The sequence below is a fragment of the Eretmochelys imbricata genome, chromosome 8 (assembly GCF_965152235.1).
Source record: "Eretmochelys imbricata isolate rEreImb1 chromosome 8, rEreImb1.hap1, whole genome shotgun sequence".
Lineage (NCBI taxonomy): Eukaryota > Metazoa > Chordata > Testudines > Cheloniidae > Eretmochelys > Eretmochelys imbricata.
The window spans coordinates 98329278-98349163 of record NC_135579.1 but is presented as its reverse complement, the minus strand read 5'-3'; the positions used below and the strand labels follow the sequence as shown (position 1 = coordinate 98349163).

General features: G+C 37.4%; 1 protein-coding gene across 3 annotated transcripts in view; it reads right to left on the bottom strand.

Moving 5' to 3' along the window:
• Positions 1–5887: 5887 nt before the first annotated feature.
• Positions 5888–19886, bottom strand: part of EPS15 (epidermal growth factor receptor pathway substrate 15) — a 110297-nt gene continuing 96298 nt past the window's right edge. For 2 of the 3 annotated variants that reach the window (XM_077823468.1, XM_077823469.1), the window contains 4 exons: positions 19495–19571; positions 17718–17880; positions 12325–12503; positions 5888–8307 (listed from right to left, as the gene is read on the bottom strand). In XM_077823468.1, the coding sequence (XP_077679594.1) occupies positions 8161–8307; positions 12325–12503; positions 17718–17880; positions 19495–19571 (566 nt within the window). In that variant the 3' untranslated portion in view covers positions 5888–8160. The other variant, XM_077823470.1, reaches the window with a different exon arrangement.

Sequence of the window (19886 nt, the reverse complement as noted above, 5' to 3'; positions counted from 1 at the left end):
GCACTCACTTATAAAAACACACTGTTAGAATATCTGTTTTCTTTCAGTGACTGACTTGTTGAACAAGCCCTAAAAGTTGTCTGCCAAGTGAGTGGTTAGGGCCCGTGCCCTACAGCCCTACCCCTGACTACTGGGTGAAATCCTGACTTAAGTCAATAGGAGTTTTGCAATTGATTTCAATAGGGTCAGGAGTTCACCCACTATTCCTGACAGACAACTCTCTACCTAAGGCATCTGAAAGTAATATTTTTTCAAATAGCACTTTAGTATTCTTTTTGTTGCGATACTGGGTGCATACACAGATAGAAGAGAACAAACAGTATAATACCTCTCCTGCCCATGATATATATTGAACTAAAAATTGATCTTTTTAATTTCACATTGAAATGGGGTAAAATTCCTGTAACACTGGACAAAAACTTGCTCTTTTCCCAGCGACTGTAGTTAGGTTTCAAAAATTAAACTATTTGGCATATGCAAATACCACCACACTTCATACTGGAAACATGTCCAACCAGGCCAAATAATAGTAATAAAATACTCTTCACTTCCACAGTGCCCTGAGGATCTCAAAATCTTTATTATACAACATCTGTATTGCAGTAGTGCCTAAAGGCCACAACCATGTTAGGCCTCATTGTGCTGTGTGTTGTACAAACAAATTAAAAAAATTAAGCCTCAATGCTATTGGAAGATTGGGAAATACTGTCATTATTTAACAGATAATTAAGTTAAAAATGACTTGCCCAAGGTCATACAACAAACCATTGGTACAACAGGGCGAGAATCCAGGAGTCTTAGGGTCTCAAGGAGCCCCACTCCATTCTTCTCCCCCCTAGACAGCTTTGTCTCTAATCACCTCCAACCTGCTCTAATGTTTTGGGCATTGTCTACCCTCAATGGTTAGCCAGCAGTGTAGCTGTATGACTGCAAATCCCTAAAGTACACCATTTACACTAGCATAAGTTGTTACACAAGTGTAAATCACATGTACACTAGTGGTTTGCACGTGTGCATTACACTGCTGGCTAAAACTCCAGTGTAGACCAGACCCAATAATATCTGTACCAAAAGAATGGAGTTGCAGTCTTGAAACAGGTAAGGTCTTCTATTTGTGAAAGATCTTGTCTAGTTCTACTAGTGATATATTAAATGACAGCTCTGGTTATTATTGTTTAGTCATTTAGGCTTGAGTTTCATAATTACAGAGGGTTACGTCTCTGCAATTTTATTACAATTATGATGAATGGAACTTGTCTGTATGCCTGCTGTCTCGTTAAGAAGGTAAACTATAGAATTAGGTTCATGGGTACCCCATTTGTCTATTAGTAACTTATACAACTGACTTTATGACACATCATAAAAAAGCAAGCTTGCAAAATTAGGTACAATAATTGTTTCAAATGGATGACAAATCACTTCATTTGTTACTTCATCTACTTGTATAAATTCACCTATTTCTCCCTTAGAATGGTCTCTCTGAAAAACTTAAGCTCTCCTCTTCTACCCATGTTGTAAGAGACATGGAAATAGCATGTGAATGAGTCTATGCTTCCTTGTTCTAGTCAGATTGTTCAGTGCGCTTAGGCATGAGTATGATTTAAACTTAAATTTAAACATTTAGTAATGAAACTGTCACTTTGAAATATGTATCTGTTTCAGGGAGGAGGCTCAAACTCTGAGCACTGAATTAGGGTGTCTGGTATTTTAGTCACTGTCTGAAATCTCTGATGAAGAGGACTAGAAAATACATTATTCAGATAGTTCAAGATTTAACTTGGAGATAAGAAAAGCCTGGCTATTCAAACAGCGTATATATGTATATGACAGGTTTCAGAGTAACAGCCGTGTTAGTCTGTATTCGCAAAAAGAAAAGGAGTACTTGTGGCACCTTAGAGACTAACCAATTTATTTGAGCATGAGCTTTCGTGAGCTACAGCTCACTTCATCGGATGCATACCGTGGAAACTGCAGCAGACATTATATACACACAGAGATCATGAAACAATACCTCCTCCCACCCCACTGTCCTGCTGGTAATAGCTTATCTAAAGTGATCATCAAGTTGGGCCATTTCCAGCACAAATCCAGGTTTTCTCACCCTCCACCCTTTCCCCCCTCCCACACAAACTCACTCTCCTGCTGGTAATAGCCCATCCAAAGTGACAACTCTCTTCACAATGTGCATGATAATCAAGGTGGGCCATTTCCTGCACAAATCCAGGTTCTCTCACCCCCTCACCCCCCTCCAAAAACCACACACACAAACTCACTACCCTGCTAGTAATAGCTCATCCAAAGTGACCACTCTCTCTACAATGTGCATGATAATCAAGGTGGGCCATTTCCAGCACAAATCCAGGTACATTGTAGGGAGAGTGGTCACTTTGGATGAGCTATTACCAGCAGGAGAGTGAGTTTGTGTGTGTATGGGGGTGGAGGGGTGAGAAAACCTGGATTTGTGCTGGAAATGGCCCACCTTGATTATCATGCACATTGTAGGGAGAGTGGTCACTTTGGATGGGCTATTACCAGCAGGAGAGTGAGTTTGTGTGTGTGGGGGGGTGGAGGGTGAGAAAACCTGGATTTGTGCTGGAAATGGCCCAACTTGATGATCACTTTAGATAAGCTATTACCAGCAGGACAGTGGGGTGGGAGGAGGTATTGTTTCATGATCTCTGTGTGTATATAATGTCTGCTGCAGTTTCCACGGTATGCATCCGATGAAGTGAGCTGTAGCTCACGAAAGCTCATGCTCAAATAAATTGGTTAGTCTCTAAGGTGCCACAAGTACTCCTTTTCTTTTTATATGTATATGGAGGCATAAGACTACATTACATACATAATTTATCATTTACCCCCAAAACACATTACCAAACTGCGTATTCAGGAATTGCTTCATTCACCACGGAAATGGAGCCACTTCTAAGATGGAATGCAGCAGCTGTTTAACACCCTACTGTGTATAGCAACACTAGACAACAGCGTAGGCAAAGATTCCAAAAACAATGTATACAATTGAAACAAGGAAATCACAGGTAGTCGTAACTGGTCCTTTAGCACTTTTCTTTAAACAGATCTCTACTTGCTTTACAAATGGTGGGTTTTATCACCATTTTACAATTGTGGAAATGAAAATAGTTATTTAAAGTGACTTGGTAACATCAGTGAGTCAGTGGAAACTGACGATAAACTAAGTCCTCTGCTCTACGCACTTTAAAACACTGCCTGCCTAAGTAGACAGTACAATGATGCAAATTGGAATTTGGCTACAGGTAGGGTCAGCACACTGTATTGTTGTGGAATTTTTCATTACAAGTGGTCAGAGGATATTGGTTTTATGCCTTAGACACAAGAAAGTAACTCCCACAGCACAGACCACACCATGCTTGAACAAAGAGGCCTGATTTTCCTTAGTCTGTGAGATCTGTCAAGACCGTATTCCAAGATGTCATGGCTGCAACAATTTCAACTATGAAAGTAGTTTTTCACTACTTTTGCAAAGTGAAGGCACTGCAAACCAGTTAATTCTTTTACAAAGCACACTTTGCTATTTTTCTCACTCCCCTTAGCTTGTCAACATTTGGCGGTAGTCACTGAATTGTGAGCATTCCCTGTGCTGATTTTGGGATCCCATGCATCAAAGTTAAATAAGATACCACCTAATCTTGGAAAATTAGGTATTAATAGCTGACTATTACCACTGTTCTCTTGATGAGGAAACAACTTCTCTATAAACAGGAGCATTGCATCTGAAACTCAACTGGCTCGTGACCAATGATTATCCAGGCATTGGTTAAGAATTTCTGACCCTCGAGGTCAAAGAAATGCTGTGTTTTTCTTTGAATCCAGTAAACCCTATCAAGTAATCTTGGAGGAAAGAGGTTGGCATTGAAAACACAATGGTATCAAGCCACGTAAGGTGACTAGCCACTTCCTTCGGTTTTAGTGTATTTCTATACATGTACATATACATATATATACATAGAGAGAGAGTGTGAGAGAGCACGAGCAAGTGCAATATTTTGGGTGTGGAAGTGGGGTGGACAATTTATAATAACATTAAATAAAGTTATTTTTAACCTAGTTTCTCTGACTGGTTATGGAGAGACAGGCAGAAAACGAGCTAAGTAAATCTTAGTGTTCTATTTATCATCTGTAGGAGTTTCTGAATAGCAGCACTGTAGGCAAGGCTTGCTCACCAGGGTGGAAGGATAGAAAAAGTTCAGTAATGTGGAGGAATAAAAGTAAGAAAACTAACAGCCTGATCTGAGTGGACTTCTGTGGAGCTAATAAAAGGTAGATGGCAAGACTTTTAGTTGTCTGTAGATACAGTTTGGGCTGTCAGTACTGACTGATTCACGAAGGTTTTTAAGGCCCGGATTTAGTTGGTGGTTGGTCCAGCTTTGAACAGGGGATTGGACTAGATGACCTCCTGAGGACTCTTCCAACCCTGATACTCTATGATTCATTAAGCTTTGGGGGCAAATAGTCTTGGACTTTGATCTCTACCTCCAGCCCTATTGGAGCAAAAGGGTTGGAGCAAATCTCCAAATAAACAGTATAAGCATGGGCAACTTACTCTAGACTGCTCCTTTCTTGATTGGTGTGCTGCAGACTTCTTCCAACAGCTAGATGGAGCTGGACTAAGTGAGAACTTTAGATAGAATCCACATTGCAGACATGCCTTCTTGCCTTTGAGTACAGTACAGAGTAGGAACAGAAAACCAGACACTTCATCCATATTAATGGCAGTTAAAAACATGACACAAAAATTCTCCAAGGTCCTTGTATGTTTTGATATCCTCAGTTTGGCAGATCCATGCAAATAAGATGACACATCATCTTCCTTTTCCTTTCTCCACTTAGCCATCTCCACTGAGCCACCAGATTTATCATCCGTTTGTCAAATCTTTAGGAGATGCACTCAGGCAGATTGTCATTTTCTATGTCAAGGAAGATATTTTCGCATTTACCTTAAAAGCCACATACAACTTGCAATACCTCTCTTTGTATCTATGTATTACCGTCAGTAGAAAACCACTTAGTCTTCCAGAAACTAGAGACTAAGAATGGGAAAGGAATGTTCAGCCTTGCTGCAACTCATTTTGTAAGGTCTTTCCTAGGCATGTTAACTGAGCCTGGCTCATTGTATGGTACTCCGGATCATTTTCGTGATAGAAACTGTCATGAGTCCAATTCAAAGAGATAAAGCAAAATCCTCTCTCCAGATTTTTTTAGTCCAAGGACCTTTGTGACTTTCACTGGCATCTGGGATGTTTACTTGTATCATATTTATTTTCAGAGTTCTGCCACCAACAAAAAAAGGTTATCAGTGGAGTTGTTTCAACAATTCTTTAACCATTTGACAGTAAATAACTAAAAAAAACCAAAACAGAACTGGGTCAAAAACAAAAGTCTGATTATGATTCTGCTGGTCTATATATTCCACTTTCAGTGGGTCTCAGATACAGGTTACAACATTTAGCAGGTGAATGTTCAAGCTTGGTCACCTAAAATAGGTTTAGACACCTAATTGAAAATCAGGGTGCTTCTAAGCTGCTGAACACCTGCAGCTCCTATTGAGTTCCATGGTGGCTGGGCTTGGTTAGCACCTCAGAAAAATAGAAGTGGCGTGGACTTTGAGGTGCTGATCAATCTCAACCTGCACTGGAGCTCAATAGGTGGTGTACGGCAGCTTTGAAATGCCAGGTTGCTTCTATTTAGGTGCCTAAACAGATTTAGGAGACTAACTTTAGGTGCCCAAGTTTGAACCTTTGGTCAAAATGTTCAAACTTTCCTTTCACACAATAGATCTGAACAGTTTATATTCTGTCTGCAACGGATTGTACTGTTCATTGCCATCATTTTGAAGAGACAGAGACAATTTACTTATGTATTTAAACTTTATTTCTTCATAATTACAGGCTACTATTAGAATTTTTAAACAAAAGAAAAGTCTATAAATAGAGGCTAACCCCATATGGCCAAGTTTTAAAAAGCTAGTTAAACTTCACAAGTAATGCCATTTAGCTCACAGCAGTGGTTTATTGGTAATCTTCAAATAAAGGTACTGTAGTCAGAGTCAGTAACATGAAATGTAACATCAAGTGACTCAAAACTTTAAATTCCACACAGGAAAGCATGAATATATATAATATATACACATAATATTGTATTGGTCCACTGAGTATACATTTTTAACAAAAGATAAGAATCTGTGTAGTCCAGTTAAGCATACAATATGCAAGATTAGTGTACACTTATTACAAAGGTCGTACAGATAAATATGGATATTTAATACTTGCATGAGGTTTCTTTAAGATACTTTTCTGAGCGGGTGTTTCAAATGCTCATTTCCCAGTGCAAAAGAAAAGTTGTCCAAGTCAAGTCACCCATTTTCCTGAAAGAATGAAAACTGCCCTCTTCTAAAGCTTTTGCAGCAGCAACCCTAGCTAACTGGAACTCTTTAAACAAACTCAAAGTGTGGCTAATGAGTCATCCCTTGCTTCACACAAGTTTTTTTTGTCTTGAAACACTTCTAGTCTCAGGGAGAAATACACCAAATTAAAAAGTGCAAGAAAGAAAATGGATTGTATGCTGCTGCAGTCAAGCTGTACGTGTATAGAGTGAAAGAAGCATCATTGGGAATGACTTAAATGAATCTGACATTCTGCAGAATGGATTACATTTACACAACAGGCAATAAGTTACTTTCATTAACATTTTATCAACCTACTTTGACTCAGTGACCATAAAGAATTATAAATCAGGTTTTTTTTTAATAAGGTGCAACTATCAGTTGGCATTCAATAAATTACATGTAAAGAAAAAGACTGTTGTATAAAGTTAAACTATGCCTTTATGCATCCTACTCTCTTCTCTATCCTACCTCAAATTCAAACTTGTCAAATTGCCAGTTTCGTTGTATATTGGCTCAATTAGCAGTGGGGCTTCCAGAATTTGAGACATTTTGACCAGCAGTAAATTCATGTGAATTATCCATTTAGTTATTCTACGTTACAACAAAAACCCACCCAGAATGTGAGATCTGTCTGCCAATCTCATGACCATGCAAAAAAGCAATTAAGGTTTCAATAAGATACACAATCTTTCCCACTTGCATGCTGAATATTATCAATTAAATTTCAAGTCCAGCAGTAGAACCTTCATTAAAAAGAAAATACATATGTATACATATAAAATAAAGCACTCTACAGTTCCAGCATTACTAAAGTCTGCTCTGAAAAAGTACAAAAGGTTTCAAATAACTTTAACACCCTGGTGGGAAGGGGTCAGTGAGGCAGAGTAATTGCCATTTTCATCTTCTGCTCAATCATAGTTGCTGATAGATTATACTTAAACCATAGTCTCATTGCCTGCATTATAAACGGATTTATTTACAGGTAGGAAATGTGCTTTACTTTCCTGAAACATGTCTTCTGGGAGAGGATAAATGCTAAAATGAGTGGATTATTCAAATCCAAAAATAACTAAAGATGGAATTCAGCAGAAATGTCCACACACCTTTTATACACTAATATATAGTAAAAGGCTCAAGCTTCTTTATGAGACAGCACACAATCTGTACAGAACCTAAAATGTTTTTTGTTAACATTTCTTTTTATAAATGACTCAGCCCTGTACACAAAGGGTACAAAATATAGAAATGCACGCATTCACCTTTATCTTCAGTACTGTGCCCCTTTCACCAAGGAACTTGATTGAGACAATATCTGCTTGTCTCTGAACTTCAGTCTTACAGAATTACAAGTGTTCATGAAGGTATCTTCACGCATCACCAGAATGACAACCAGTTTCTTTAAGGAGATGAAGTCTGCCTTATCTTTCTGTATTACATAAAGACACTTTGGTGTCCTGGGTTTACAGAATAAAAATAACACAGGCTAAAAGCTCAAGGAGAATGCACATGGGAGCAGCACTCTATTAGTTGTCTGCTAAGCTTAAAGAAGAAATTTAGGAACCTTACAAATCAGAATGGGACAAAAGTAGAAAGGTGAATATTCAATCGCACTTGCAGGAATTTAAAACCTTTTGTACTTCCCTGTTCATAGGTGGCTTCTGATTAACATTTTAAATAGGTTAAGTATTCAGGAAAAGGGACAAAACTGTTGACATAAGACACGGTTATTCTAATCTTCATGCTTCTGATATTTCAGATTTACTGAGTGCAATAGCCAGCTCCAAGTCTTCTTGCTCTTGTTGTTTTAATCTTGCAAGTCTCTCTTTTTCTTCTCTCTCACTTTCCCTCTTAGCCCATTCAATCATGTCTTCTTCAGTAGGATACTGCAATTTTAAAAAGATAAACATATCTGGACTTACTCAGAATGTAACTGCACGATTCAAGTCTCAGAATTTGAGGGCATTGTTCCAAAATATGATATGGATTTATTGTAGTTTTAGAATTTGCCTCTGTGCTGAAAAATGTGTTTTAAGAGTAACCTGGTACAATTTCATTTGTAGTTTAAATAAGAATTGCACTAACACAGTCCTGAAGATTAACTGTTTGATGAAAAATACCACCTGTTCAATTACCACCAATTAATACTAGTTTAAAGGTACAATCTGGCAATTTGCTGAACACACTGACCTATGCAAAGTACTCAAGCACATGCTTAACTTTAAGCACATGAGCAACCTTACTGAACAAAACCAAGTCCTAAATTTGGACAGAACGAACAATGCTACTGTGGCAATCACTGCAAACTATTTTTATACAATAAATCTTATATAATTTGAATCAGATGCGAACAAATTGGTAGTCCCTCGATACTGCAGGATACATCTGGCACTGTGGGACAACAAGCTTTACCCTCATTTAACAGTGTGGTGCTCTTTTAAAGATATTTTTCTCAGTGGCAGTGACTGCAGAATGAACTGAGCAGATAGTGTCATCAAAAAATGCTTCTGCAGAGGAGTACAATACTAGCCAAATGCTTCTGCAGCTGCTAACCTGGCCTGAAATGAAAAAGGGGACTAGCGTACAAGATAAAGGTGTATGCACATGTATGTATGCATGCAAACAGAACATGAAGTGAGATGCTCTAATATCACAGTAGTGTGATGTCATGATCCCGAATAGGCAGGGCCGGCTCTAGGTTTTTTGCCACCCCAAGCAAAGAATTTGCCTTCCCAAGCTCTAAGAGCGCAACTGCCCAAGCCAAAAAAGAGGTGGCCGGAACGCTGCCCCTGGAATGGTGCCGCCCCAAGCACATGCTTGCTTTGCTGGTGCCTAGAGCTGGTCCTGCGGATAGGAACAGGAAGTAAGTATCTTAAATACAGTACAAGAATTAATGCCAAACACGCTTCTATTTAGCATGCAGAGAATGCAATATCATTTACATAAAGCCACAATATTTGTGTGTGTGTGTTATGGCTATTTTAATCAACAAGCTAATTTCTCTATTAGCTGCTGTTTCTAAACTTGAGATTTTTGTGAACACAATTTGAGAAATGTCTTGATTCCTTTCTGTACCCCATACTCAAAAAGATCCCAGAAATTAAAGGAAACCATTCCTCATTCTCTTTTCTGCCTCCCCCTGCGAAAGTTTGCATCCTAGCCCTTCTAGGAAATAATTTGAGCAAGAGCAGCATTTCAGAGATTGCCATGGCCATGAACAGAATACACTAAGCAGCCAGGGTGGATTTAATTAAAATCAAATTGATTTAAATCATTATTCAAATCACTAGTCAGGAAGACTTGATTTAATCATGGATTTCTACATAAAAAAGTGCATTCTTGTTGGTTGTTATAACCTTAATACATATTCTTCACAACTCAGAGATAGATGTAGGTTTCATTTTTAGAAGTTACATACTATATATTTTTAAGTGATTTATTTTGAAAACTTTTCAGATTAGTTTTACAGGTATATCAGGCAATGAATGATTGTTTGGTTATTTCATTTACCAAAGGTAACAGAAGCAGATATTTATGAAGTCATTGGGAGGTGAACTATCTCCAATTCAACAGATTAATCATTAATATTTGGAGGATTTTCTTGCCATGCTATATTAGGAGAATATCACCAGACAGACATTTAAATTGTTTTATTTAACTAAAAGCAACAACAACGTTATATATTCTGGATTTTTTTCTTCAACAGCAAACATATAATATTTTAACAAAACAAGCATATAAATTTAGTTAAACATTCAAGTTTTTTAAAATCACGTTTGTTTTTGTTAAAATTGTTTTTAACTAAAATAGTTAATGAAATATTTAAAAAACAAAAACAAAAATTAAATCGACTATGTCAGCCAGGTCAACATGAGAAACTTAAAATATTGGCTTCTGCAGCTAACTCAGTCGTCTTCACCTTCATTTTCCTGTTTGTTCATAATCTGGAAAAGAAAAACAAGCTTTCCTGCTTTTTCAGGTCCCAAACGATTTCTCAATTTGGAATTAATTAGTCCAAAGGAAGAAAATATTCTTTCTACACAGTCAGAAAAAGCTACTGCTGTTAAAAGTGAGATTAGCACTTCAATAATCTCTGTATCCAAGTGCTTAAGTGACTTCCACCAGTTCGCTGGTGTGACTTTCTTTAAATCATCATCATCATCAACGAACATATTTCTTGAATAGTTCTTATTCCCAAACCGAGTCCCTTTTACGGCCTGCTGCCATTATAGGTTTTCCCTTCTAGTGAGAGAATGGTATGGTAGATCTCAAATCAGTGAAGGCTACACTCAGAAAGACCTCAACACTTCTGGAATATGCTGCTCAAACAGTTTCACTTTTGTTTCTACTGCCTGTCCCTCCATTCTCACATTTATCTCCAGACTTCTTCTCCTTGTTCAGATCTATTCCATCCCCAACAATCTTCTATTCACTGAACTTTTTGAAACTTTGCACTTTTAGAGAGAGGTAAGTGATTGACCTCGTGTACACAAATTTGCAGAGGGACAATAGGGCTGAGGTCTGTTATTTCTCATCTCTATATATTTATTTATTTTAAAACATTTTTGCTGTTAACAAGCATCTTATCTCTGGAGACACAAATCTACAGTTTGAGAACTGCAAAACTAAGCATCTCTGATGGTATCTTCTAGACTGAGCATTGAGTCCCATTGGGTAGATAGAAAGATTAACCTAAATCTTCTATACAGAAGCCCCTGGAACCCCAGAAGATTGGGTCCCTAATCTATTAACTATCGGAACTCATTTACAAAACTTTTCTTAAACATTACATGAATATATTGTCTCATACTATAGAATTAGAATTTATAATCCCTATTCCATGATGAGATATTTTTGAGCTATAATGTATCTTAATTAAAACTCTTTAGATAGATTTTTGAGGGAAAAAAACCTGATTTTTATCAAAAAATCAGATATAAATATTTTAATTTTTTTTTTAAATCATTGATTTTTATCCGCCCTGCAGCAGCACAACCCAAATTAACATCACCACAACCTGTCAATTTAAAAACTGGAACAGTGTTTACGCAAGTTAAGTATACAATTTACTAGGACTAACTGAAGACAGCAAAAGTAACCTGACTGGAAAAGAAGGAAAGTCTTCCACAATTCTTAATTGCAAAGCACGAAAAAAATAACTTCATATACACAGAAGCATGCTCAAACCTTTAGGTTTGCTCTTAATGCTTGGGATTTATGTGAAATGGATTCCTGGTTATGAAGAAATACTTGCGACTTTTTAATTGTATTGTATTTGTGCCTTGAATTTACAAACCATTCAAAACTCACTCAAATACAATTTATATTTTTATAAACACCAATCTTATATATTTATCTATTGTGAAATATTGAGATTGTGACCAAGTATTTTAGAGATAGCTAAGAGAAAATGTTAACAGAACCTTTATTTTATTTTTAAATTGTGTAATGATAGCATTATGCCATATGATTCAAACTTGTGAATATTTAAATAGATGTCAACTAGAACACTTAAGCAATATACATAAATTATCTGATGACTACTTTGTAAAAGCCAGGAAACCTTCAGGGAAAACCTTAACACAGTTATGCAATCAGTATGACCTGAACAATACCAACAATAGTCTACATTGTTTCATTTTTATCTTAATGAATGGATTACACCAGCCTTAATTATAAGCTTCATGTATTAAGATACCTTATGTAGGTAACAGCTCTAAAAATATTTTGAGCCTTTTAAAAGTTAATTATAGCCCTTAAGAAAAAGGATTATGGAGTTTTGTGGACAAGTTTTAGTAATTTTAAAATAAATCTGAAGATCTTACTACGATTGAATCATTCCAGTAAGTTTTATTAAATGCCGCCTCACCTCAAGAAACAAATATATAAAAGAACCTACTTACAGCACTGAAGTTTGCAAAATTGCTGGTGTCTGTCTCTTTACCAATATTGCTGGGAGCAAATGGGTCACAAAATAGATCATCATCTTGTTCTTTGGGAATGTCACAGCCTGGGAATGGCTGAAATGGATCATTCAGTTTAAAGGAATCTGAAGAATCCAGTTTGTTAATAAGTCTTTTCCCTGGATCAAAGATAATCTAAGTCAACTCAAGAGACCACAAAGATAGCAGAAAGCGTACACTAAGCAAAAAACAAACAAAACAAGAAAACAAGAACTACTTGGATCACATCCTATACTCATGTTAATCAGCTCTGCCAGTTTACAATAGCCAAAGATCTGAGTCTGACATTTAGTTCATAATCAGATATGGAATAGCCTACAAGTGGATTCAAGATTTAAGCATACTGTCCATGTATTAATTATATACCACCACCCTGAGAAAGAACCCTTAAAAAAAGGTTAAAACAATTTCCCCCCTCCTACAGCCAGCATAGTTTTGGTGTTGTCCCCCCAACCACTCACCAATTATCCATGGAACTCTAGTGAGATTCCTTTTATTATTTTATGGATAAAATTAATTACTTGTACATCAAGGCAAAAGACATTTTACTGTGCTCTGCAGAGTTCTGATGTTCTTTTGACTTCGCTGCCATCTGCAACTTCTCAGGTTTTCACAAACAATATGAAGAATGGTAACAAGCATTCAGATGCTAAGTGCTAACCCTGTCTTCTTGATTCTTGCCTAAATGGCAGCAAACATACCAGAATCAGATCTGTGTCTCACCTATCTTGTTCTTTTCTCATCTTACTCAGTCAGCTCTCAATATTTTTGAGGACACTGACCCAGGTCTTCCAAGAACATCCATCCCATCTTTAAATTTCCTTTTCTGTATATGTAATCAGTTAATAGTGGTAGCAATGTGAGTCTAACACCTTTAATCTTTCAGCTGCGATGCATTTTAGTTGGGGAATCCTTCTGTCCTGCAGCTGATTTTTGACACAGGCAAGGGCCAACTTAGTTATTCCATTTAGAATTTACTATTGACCTGTTTACTAGTACCATTTTAGATTGGTTTAAATCTATATGTTTGTTCATATTCAGTTTATTGGGAATCATTTCTGCAAGTCAGTCTCACTTACTTCCATAATCCTCAGGGGATTGCATTATAGTAACTATTTGACTTGTTTTATATAAATTCATTGGGGAATATGTAATGGTTTACATTGTCTTATGTTATGTACCTAGGCTACTTCCCAAAAAATATTTTGGTGCCCACATCACTATCTAAAAATGCAAATTCCTTGAGTTTTCTTAAATTAACACAGGAAAAACAGCCGCAAATGACATCTGTGTAAATTTATTTGTGCCAAAGAGAAATAAATACTTGCAAGAATTTTGAGTACACAAAAGTCTCATTTCAAAGGCAAAAATATTCCTTTTCTAAAGTATCATGAGTCCCAGTATCTCTCTGATAGGTATGATTTATCTGTATCCAGAGAAGAAGTGAATTTCATCAGATGCAAGGAAATCACTCCAGCTCTCCCTCCATAGTTCAGTAGAGAATTTTAACAAGGATGTACTGAAAGCCTTCTTTAAGCACTTCTTCCTTCTGAGCCAACCTCAAATGTTGTTGCTCCTTTTTATTAATTTTTTGTAATTAAAGTAGATACAAGCAAAAAAAGAGGCTAAAAAGGCAGTTGCTAAGGCAAGAATGGAGGCTGAAGAGGAATTATACATAAAGCTGAAGGAAGGTGGCAGGAAATTGTTTTTTGCGGTGGCAAAAACGAGGAACAAGGAAACACAAGATATGAAAAAAGAAATGGAGTACTTGTGGCACCTTAGAGACTAACCAATTGGTTAGTCTCTAAGGTGCCACAAGTACTCCATTTCTTTTTGCGAATACAGACTAACACGGCTGTTACTCTGAAACAAGATATGAAGAAATCTTTGTATGTGAAGGATGGAAACTGCATGGTGACTAACCCTAATGAGGTGGTAAAGATATGGAAAAAAAATATTTCCAAAGGCTGTTATATTAGGAGAGAGTGTTGCAAGTGTAAGCACTGCTGACAATTATGGGGAAGCCTCAAAAGGTATTGATTTCTACAGAGGAGGCAGAAGGAGGATTGAATTAGACAATAATAAAGCAGCTGATGAAGATGAGTTAACTGTTGACCAAATCAAAGCAGTTGGAAATACCAGAGTACAGTGGCTTCATAGACTCAGGCCTTGTCTACGCTACGGGAGGAGCTTGATCTAGGTTACGCAACTTCAGTACATGAATAATGTAGCTGAAGTCGACGTCCTTAGATCTACTTACTGCGGGGTCCACACTGGGCTATGTTGACAGGAGACACTCTCCAGTCGACACCTCTTGCGCTTCTCGTTCAGGTGGAGTACAGGAGTCAATGGGAGAGCGATCTGCAGTCAATTTAGTGGGTCTTCATTAGACCCGCTAAATCGACCACCAATGAATCGATCGCCACACATCGATCCTCTGGTAAGTGTAGACAAGCATTATGTATTTGCTGGGATCAAGCTAGGCTACCAAATGACTCGAGAGTGAGATTGACTATTCCTATTTGGAAGGGTAAGGGTGATGCATATGATCCAAACATCTATTGGAGCCTCACCTTGTTAAGTCGGCCCTTTAACATCCTTGAGACAGTGTTTTGGAGGCAAGGTTGAGATGCAAGGTGGAGGAAAATATATGAGAGGAGCAACATGGCTTTAGGAGGAAAGGAGTATTATAGATACAATATTTGCAATGAGACAAATCTGAAAGAATGGTATAGCTGCTATGTAGAATTTACTGATCTTGAGAGAACATATGACTTGTTCCCTGGGAGTTGGTGTTCAGAGTGGAAATGATAGAAGAGCAGTATCAAGAATGAAGGTGGTAACAATATATAGATTTTAGGAGAGTTGTGTGTGACCGGGATTAATCTAGTATGGGATATAGTGACTGGGATTGATCTAGTGTGCTGAGTCCACCTCTCTTCATCCTAGTTATGGAGTTAATTAGTAGGAGAACGGAGCCTCTGGGGAGACAGAGAAAACTAATGGATGCTGATGATCTGGCCCTTTAGCTAACAGCACAGAGGAATTGGTAAATATGGTATTAGAGTGGGCATCTGTGTTTGATTTGAAAGTATCATGATTTGAAAGTAAACTCAAAGAAAACCAAAGTGGTGCATGGAGGGAAGGTGGAAGAGTTGTTGATTGAAGACTCAGAAGAAAAGCTGAATCAGAAGAAAGAATCTGTATACTTGGGAGGTACACTTAGTACCATCAGAGACAGATCTGGAGAACTGAAAAACACAACCCAATATGCACAGGTGGCAGTGAAGAAGGTGGCAGGAGAACTGTGGGACCGACAATTAAGTAACAAATTGAAAGGAAAAGTGTATGCCCTTGTCCCTGACTGCTCTACAGTTTGGAAAGAGTGGATCTCCAAGAAATAATACCGGTAGTAGGAAATAATATACTGAGGAGAATGGCAGGCAAGTGGAGGGTAGACAGTGTGCACAGAAAAATTTAATGGGAAGGTGAACTTGGAACTCTCAGTGATAGCCTAGAGAGCACATGTCTGAGGTGGGCTGGACATGTAATAGAATGGGGGAGAGAACAAGCAGAAAGAAAACATGGGATGAAGAGGACAGCAAGTAAGGACATGGAAGACTAAGGATACGATGGAAAGGCTGTCAAGAGAAGTCTGAAGAGAAAAACCTGTGCCATGGACTGGAAGACGTGGTGAAGAATCATGGGCACCTCTGACCCCATGTAAATTGGACAAGGAGCCAAAAAGTGAACTGACATGTACAGCAGACACAGGTACATAGCAAAATAGTAAAATATTTAAATTGTCAAAAAAATTACATACAACATGCATATTAAAAATAAAGCTAATATCAAATAAAGCAAAAAGAACAGCCTTTAACACTGAGCCAGTGAAAAAGTTATTTAACTATTTATATAAATTGTGTGTTTTCCCTGCATAGTTATCCAGATATTTCCATAGGTATAATTTTTAATACTGATAAGTTTATCCATCACTAGGAGATTCCATTATTTATTAAACCATTTATTAATAAGAAGTGTTGCGACTAGATAAACTACCTTGGGAACTATAAGTCTGTGTTGAAAAAGGAAGTATTAAGGCCATCTTCATAGCCCAAAAGTGGTACTTCTCAAACAATACTTTTGATCCAGAGGATCTCAAACTGCTTTACAGGCTATAAAGGGATCATTTCAGCCATGGAAATATGGTCACTTCTGTCACTGAGCCAATTTAGTGTTTCTAGGAGAGGAAGTGAGGGCTTTAACTAATTGTTTGCAAGGCAGGGAGAGAGCAGGGTTGAATTTCACCAAAATGATGTTACTATTAGAGCTAAAAGTTTAAAAGCTTTAATTACTGTTAATAGTGCCAGATTTAGCTTGTTCCTCCCTTTCCAAAAGCAGCAGCAAACCAACTGTTCCATTTTTTTATATTACTATTGTCTATACTATCTTCTGGCAGCCTAATTTTTATGATATGGTTCTCATGAACACCTTAAAACTCTTATAATGTAATACTCCATAATAATGCAGTAGTGTTCACATAAGACTGAATGCAAGTGGAATAAAGACTGGAGCTGGAAAAGGAACACACACACACTACTACTGCACTTAATCTTAGCAGTATCTTTTCAAAATTTTATTACCAAGGTATAATTTTTTTTTTTAATTTAATTGATACCATGTTACAGTGGTTGTAACTTCTTTAACCATGCTCCTTTGGTGGTGGGGTGCGGGGGAGGCAGAAGCATGGTCCAGTATTTAGGGTATAGAACTAGGAGTCAGGAGTCTTGGGTTGTATTACTAACTCTCCCATTGACTATGCTACATGACCTTAGAAAAGTCACTTGGATGGAAAGAGATGAAGTTTTTCCAACGGTGAAATGGAGATAATGACAAATACTTCTAAAATTTCTTCAAAAGAGGAGACGTTTTTGAAAACTAGGGACTTTCAACGGTACTTGTACAAAAGTGGGTAATTTGCTTTCAATACAGAACTTCATAAGATTTGCGATATATCAACACCCTCTTAAAGCTCTCTGTAGCCACACTATTTCCTTGTAGAAATCTGAAGTTATGTTTTCCCCCTTCTTCCATTTCCTTGCTCTCTCGAAACAAAGTGTTGACCTACAACCCATGAGGAATTTAACATCAGAGGAGATGTCAGCAGTACAGGGGCAGGATTCTTTCACATTTTGACAGTTCCTAAGTACTTTTATTCTAGTTCAGTAAGAAATTCAGACCATGTTTTCTTACAACCCTCATACCATTACACAACTAGCAATATAGAAGCAGGTGAACCAAACTTTACTGGAACCTCAAATATTAGCTTTTACCAGGTGGTGGAGGGCAGGGTCTTGTAGGAGTTCCGGTCTTGGGGGGCAAAGCAGGAGGAATATCCTCATTTTTCGCTGGTGGTTCCTCAAATACGTTTTTAGTTATGACCACATTGTTTACAGAGCCTGATGTGGAGGAAATAAAGGGATCTTCATTGTTGGCCTATTTAAAAAAAAAGGAGTGGGGTGAATGCTATATTACAATTTTCTTCAGCATAGTGAAATTCTACTCCCCCCTCCTTTCTTCCATAAAGCAATACGTACCACAATTAGAGAAAACAGTGAAGATTCAAGTAAATCAGGGAATGTGGTCATAATTTCTCTGTGGTGCACAATACTAGGTTAGTATTATTAACTACTTATATTATGGTAACACTCAACAGGCCAAATCAGGCTCCATTTCACAGAGTACTGTACAAACAGAAAAAAAGACTCCCTGCTCTGAAGAGCTCAGTATATGGAGAATAGTACAGCATGCTCCATATAAAAATGACTTGTTCAATTATTTGGTACAAAGAGAGGGAAGACAACTGGGCCAGAAAACAGTGCAAGGTGCCTACAAGATAAATCTACTTCCCCACAGTTACCACAGCAGTCCACAATATAAGGAAGATTAAGAGTTAGTGAGACAAGTGGCAGCTCAAAATGAAAGTACAAGAGAACCTTAAAATTCCATTAAAACCAGCAAAGTGTCCTCAGGTTATTATCTGAAGAAATAATCTCAACATACACTACTGGTGAAAATACCAGGTTAATACAACAAGTCTGCTGTAAGATAAGAAGCCAATGTTTTGTGCATGGGAGTGAAACAGAACTCATGACTCCGGACTACAAAAAGCTACAAAAGGTAATCCTGGCACCAGCTTCTCTGTCTAATCAACCACTCCCTCTCATGTACCACTAACTTATTGTTAGAACTCACACACAGCACATTATGAAGGGACATCCCCTCAAAGATTCCACTGTCTGAACACCATGGAGGGTTTTTTTGCATTGTGATTAACGCATACAGTATGGGCATACAATTAGTAGATTCCTTCTCAGACCCAGAGGTAGGACACTAAGGTGGTGCCTACACTAAGACAAGGTGTGTTTTTAAAAACAGGATCTCTAATACATTTTAAAATCCTGGGATGAGATCCTGGCTTAACTGAGATCAATGGCAAAACTTGCACTGACTTCAATGGGCCAGTATTTCATCCTTCATGTAGACTGGGCAAACCAGTAATATATGGTAAAACTACAGCTTGCGCTGTCTACATTAGGATTTTGAAACATGTTAGCAATTACATTTTAATGTACATCGCTTTCCCTCCATCCCCCATGCAGACATACCCAAAATGGATGTCTGTATGAGAACCAATTTAAAAAAAAAAAAAAAAAATCAGTGAGACTAGTATCAATGTGACAACAGCAAACAACTGAGGCAGCTACACAACCAAACAAGCTGAAGGTAACTAGCCTGTGAGCTAAGACTGGGAGAGATGTGGTTAAAAAAAAAAGTTTTCTAACATAGAAAAAAAATTATTTTTAAAGTTGCAACAATTTGAACTGCTACAATAAAATGTTTCCAACAGCATTAATCACAGGAGTATTGCAGGGCACATTACTGTTCGAACCCCTTTCAGAAAAAATCAACCTTTGTCAATTTTTATTGGAGAGTAAAAACAGAATACCAGTTGAACAGTTCTATAACTGAAAACACTAGATCTTCTTTGTGTTTCAGTTACTGCAGCATTTTATGCCTTTTCCACATACGTTAATCATTTCAGATTACCTTTGACAGTGTGCTAAAGTCAGCAAAACTGCTTCCAAATGACTCGTTTCCAAATAGAGAGGAAAAGGGATCTGTAGCTAAAATAAGCAGAGAACAAACAGAACAGTACAGAAAAGCCAAATGTTACATTGTGTTTCAATGACAAAAACAACATGAAAGACACGCGCCATGTTTAGTCCCAACTGGATTTCCCAAATTGTATAACCATTTAAAAAGCTCCACAAATAGTATATTTAATATTTCTGTAACTATTTCAAATAAAATATTTTTTAAAAAGGTGAATGCTTTTATTGCTAGAGTTGTTTCAGTAGAAATATTTGTACTTTCATAAAAATAGCAAATGCTATTTACCAATATGGAATAAATACTCATTCCTCTGGACAGACAGTTTT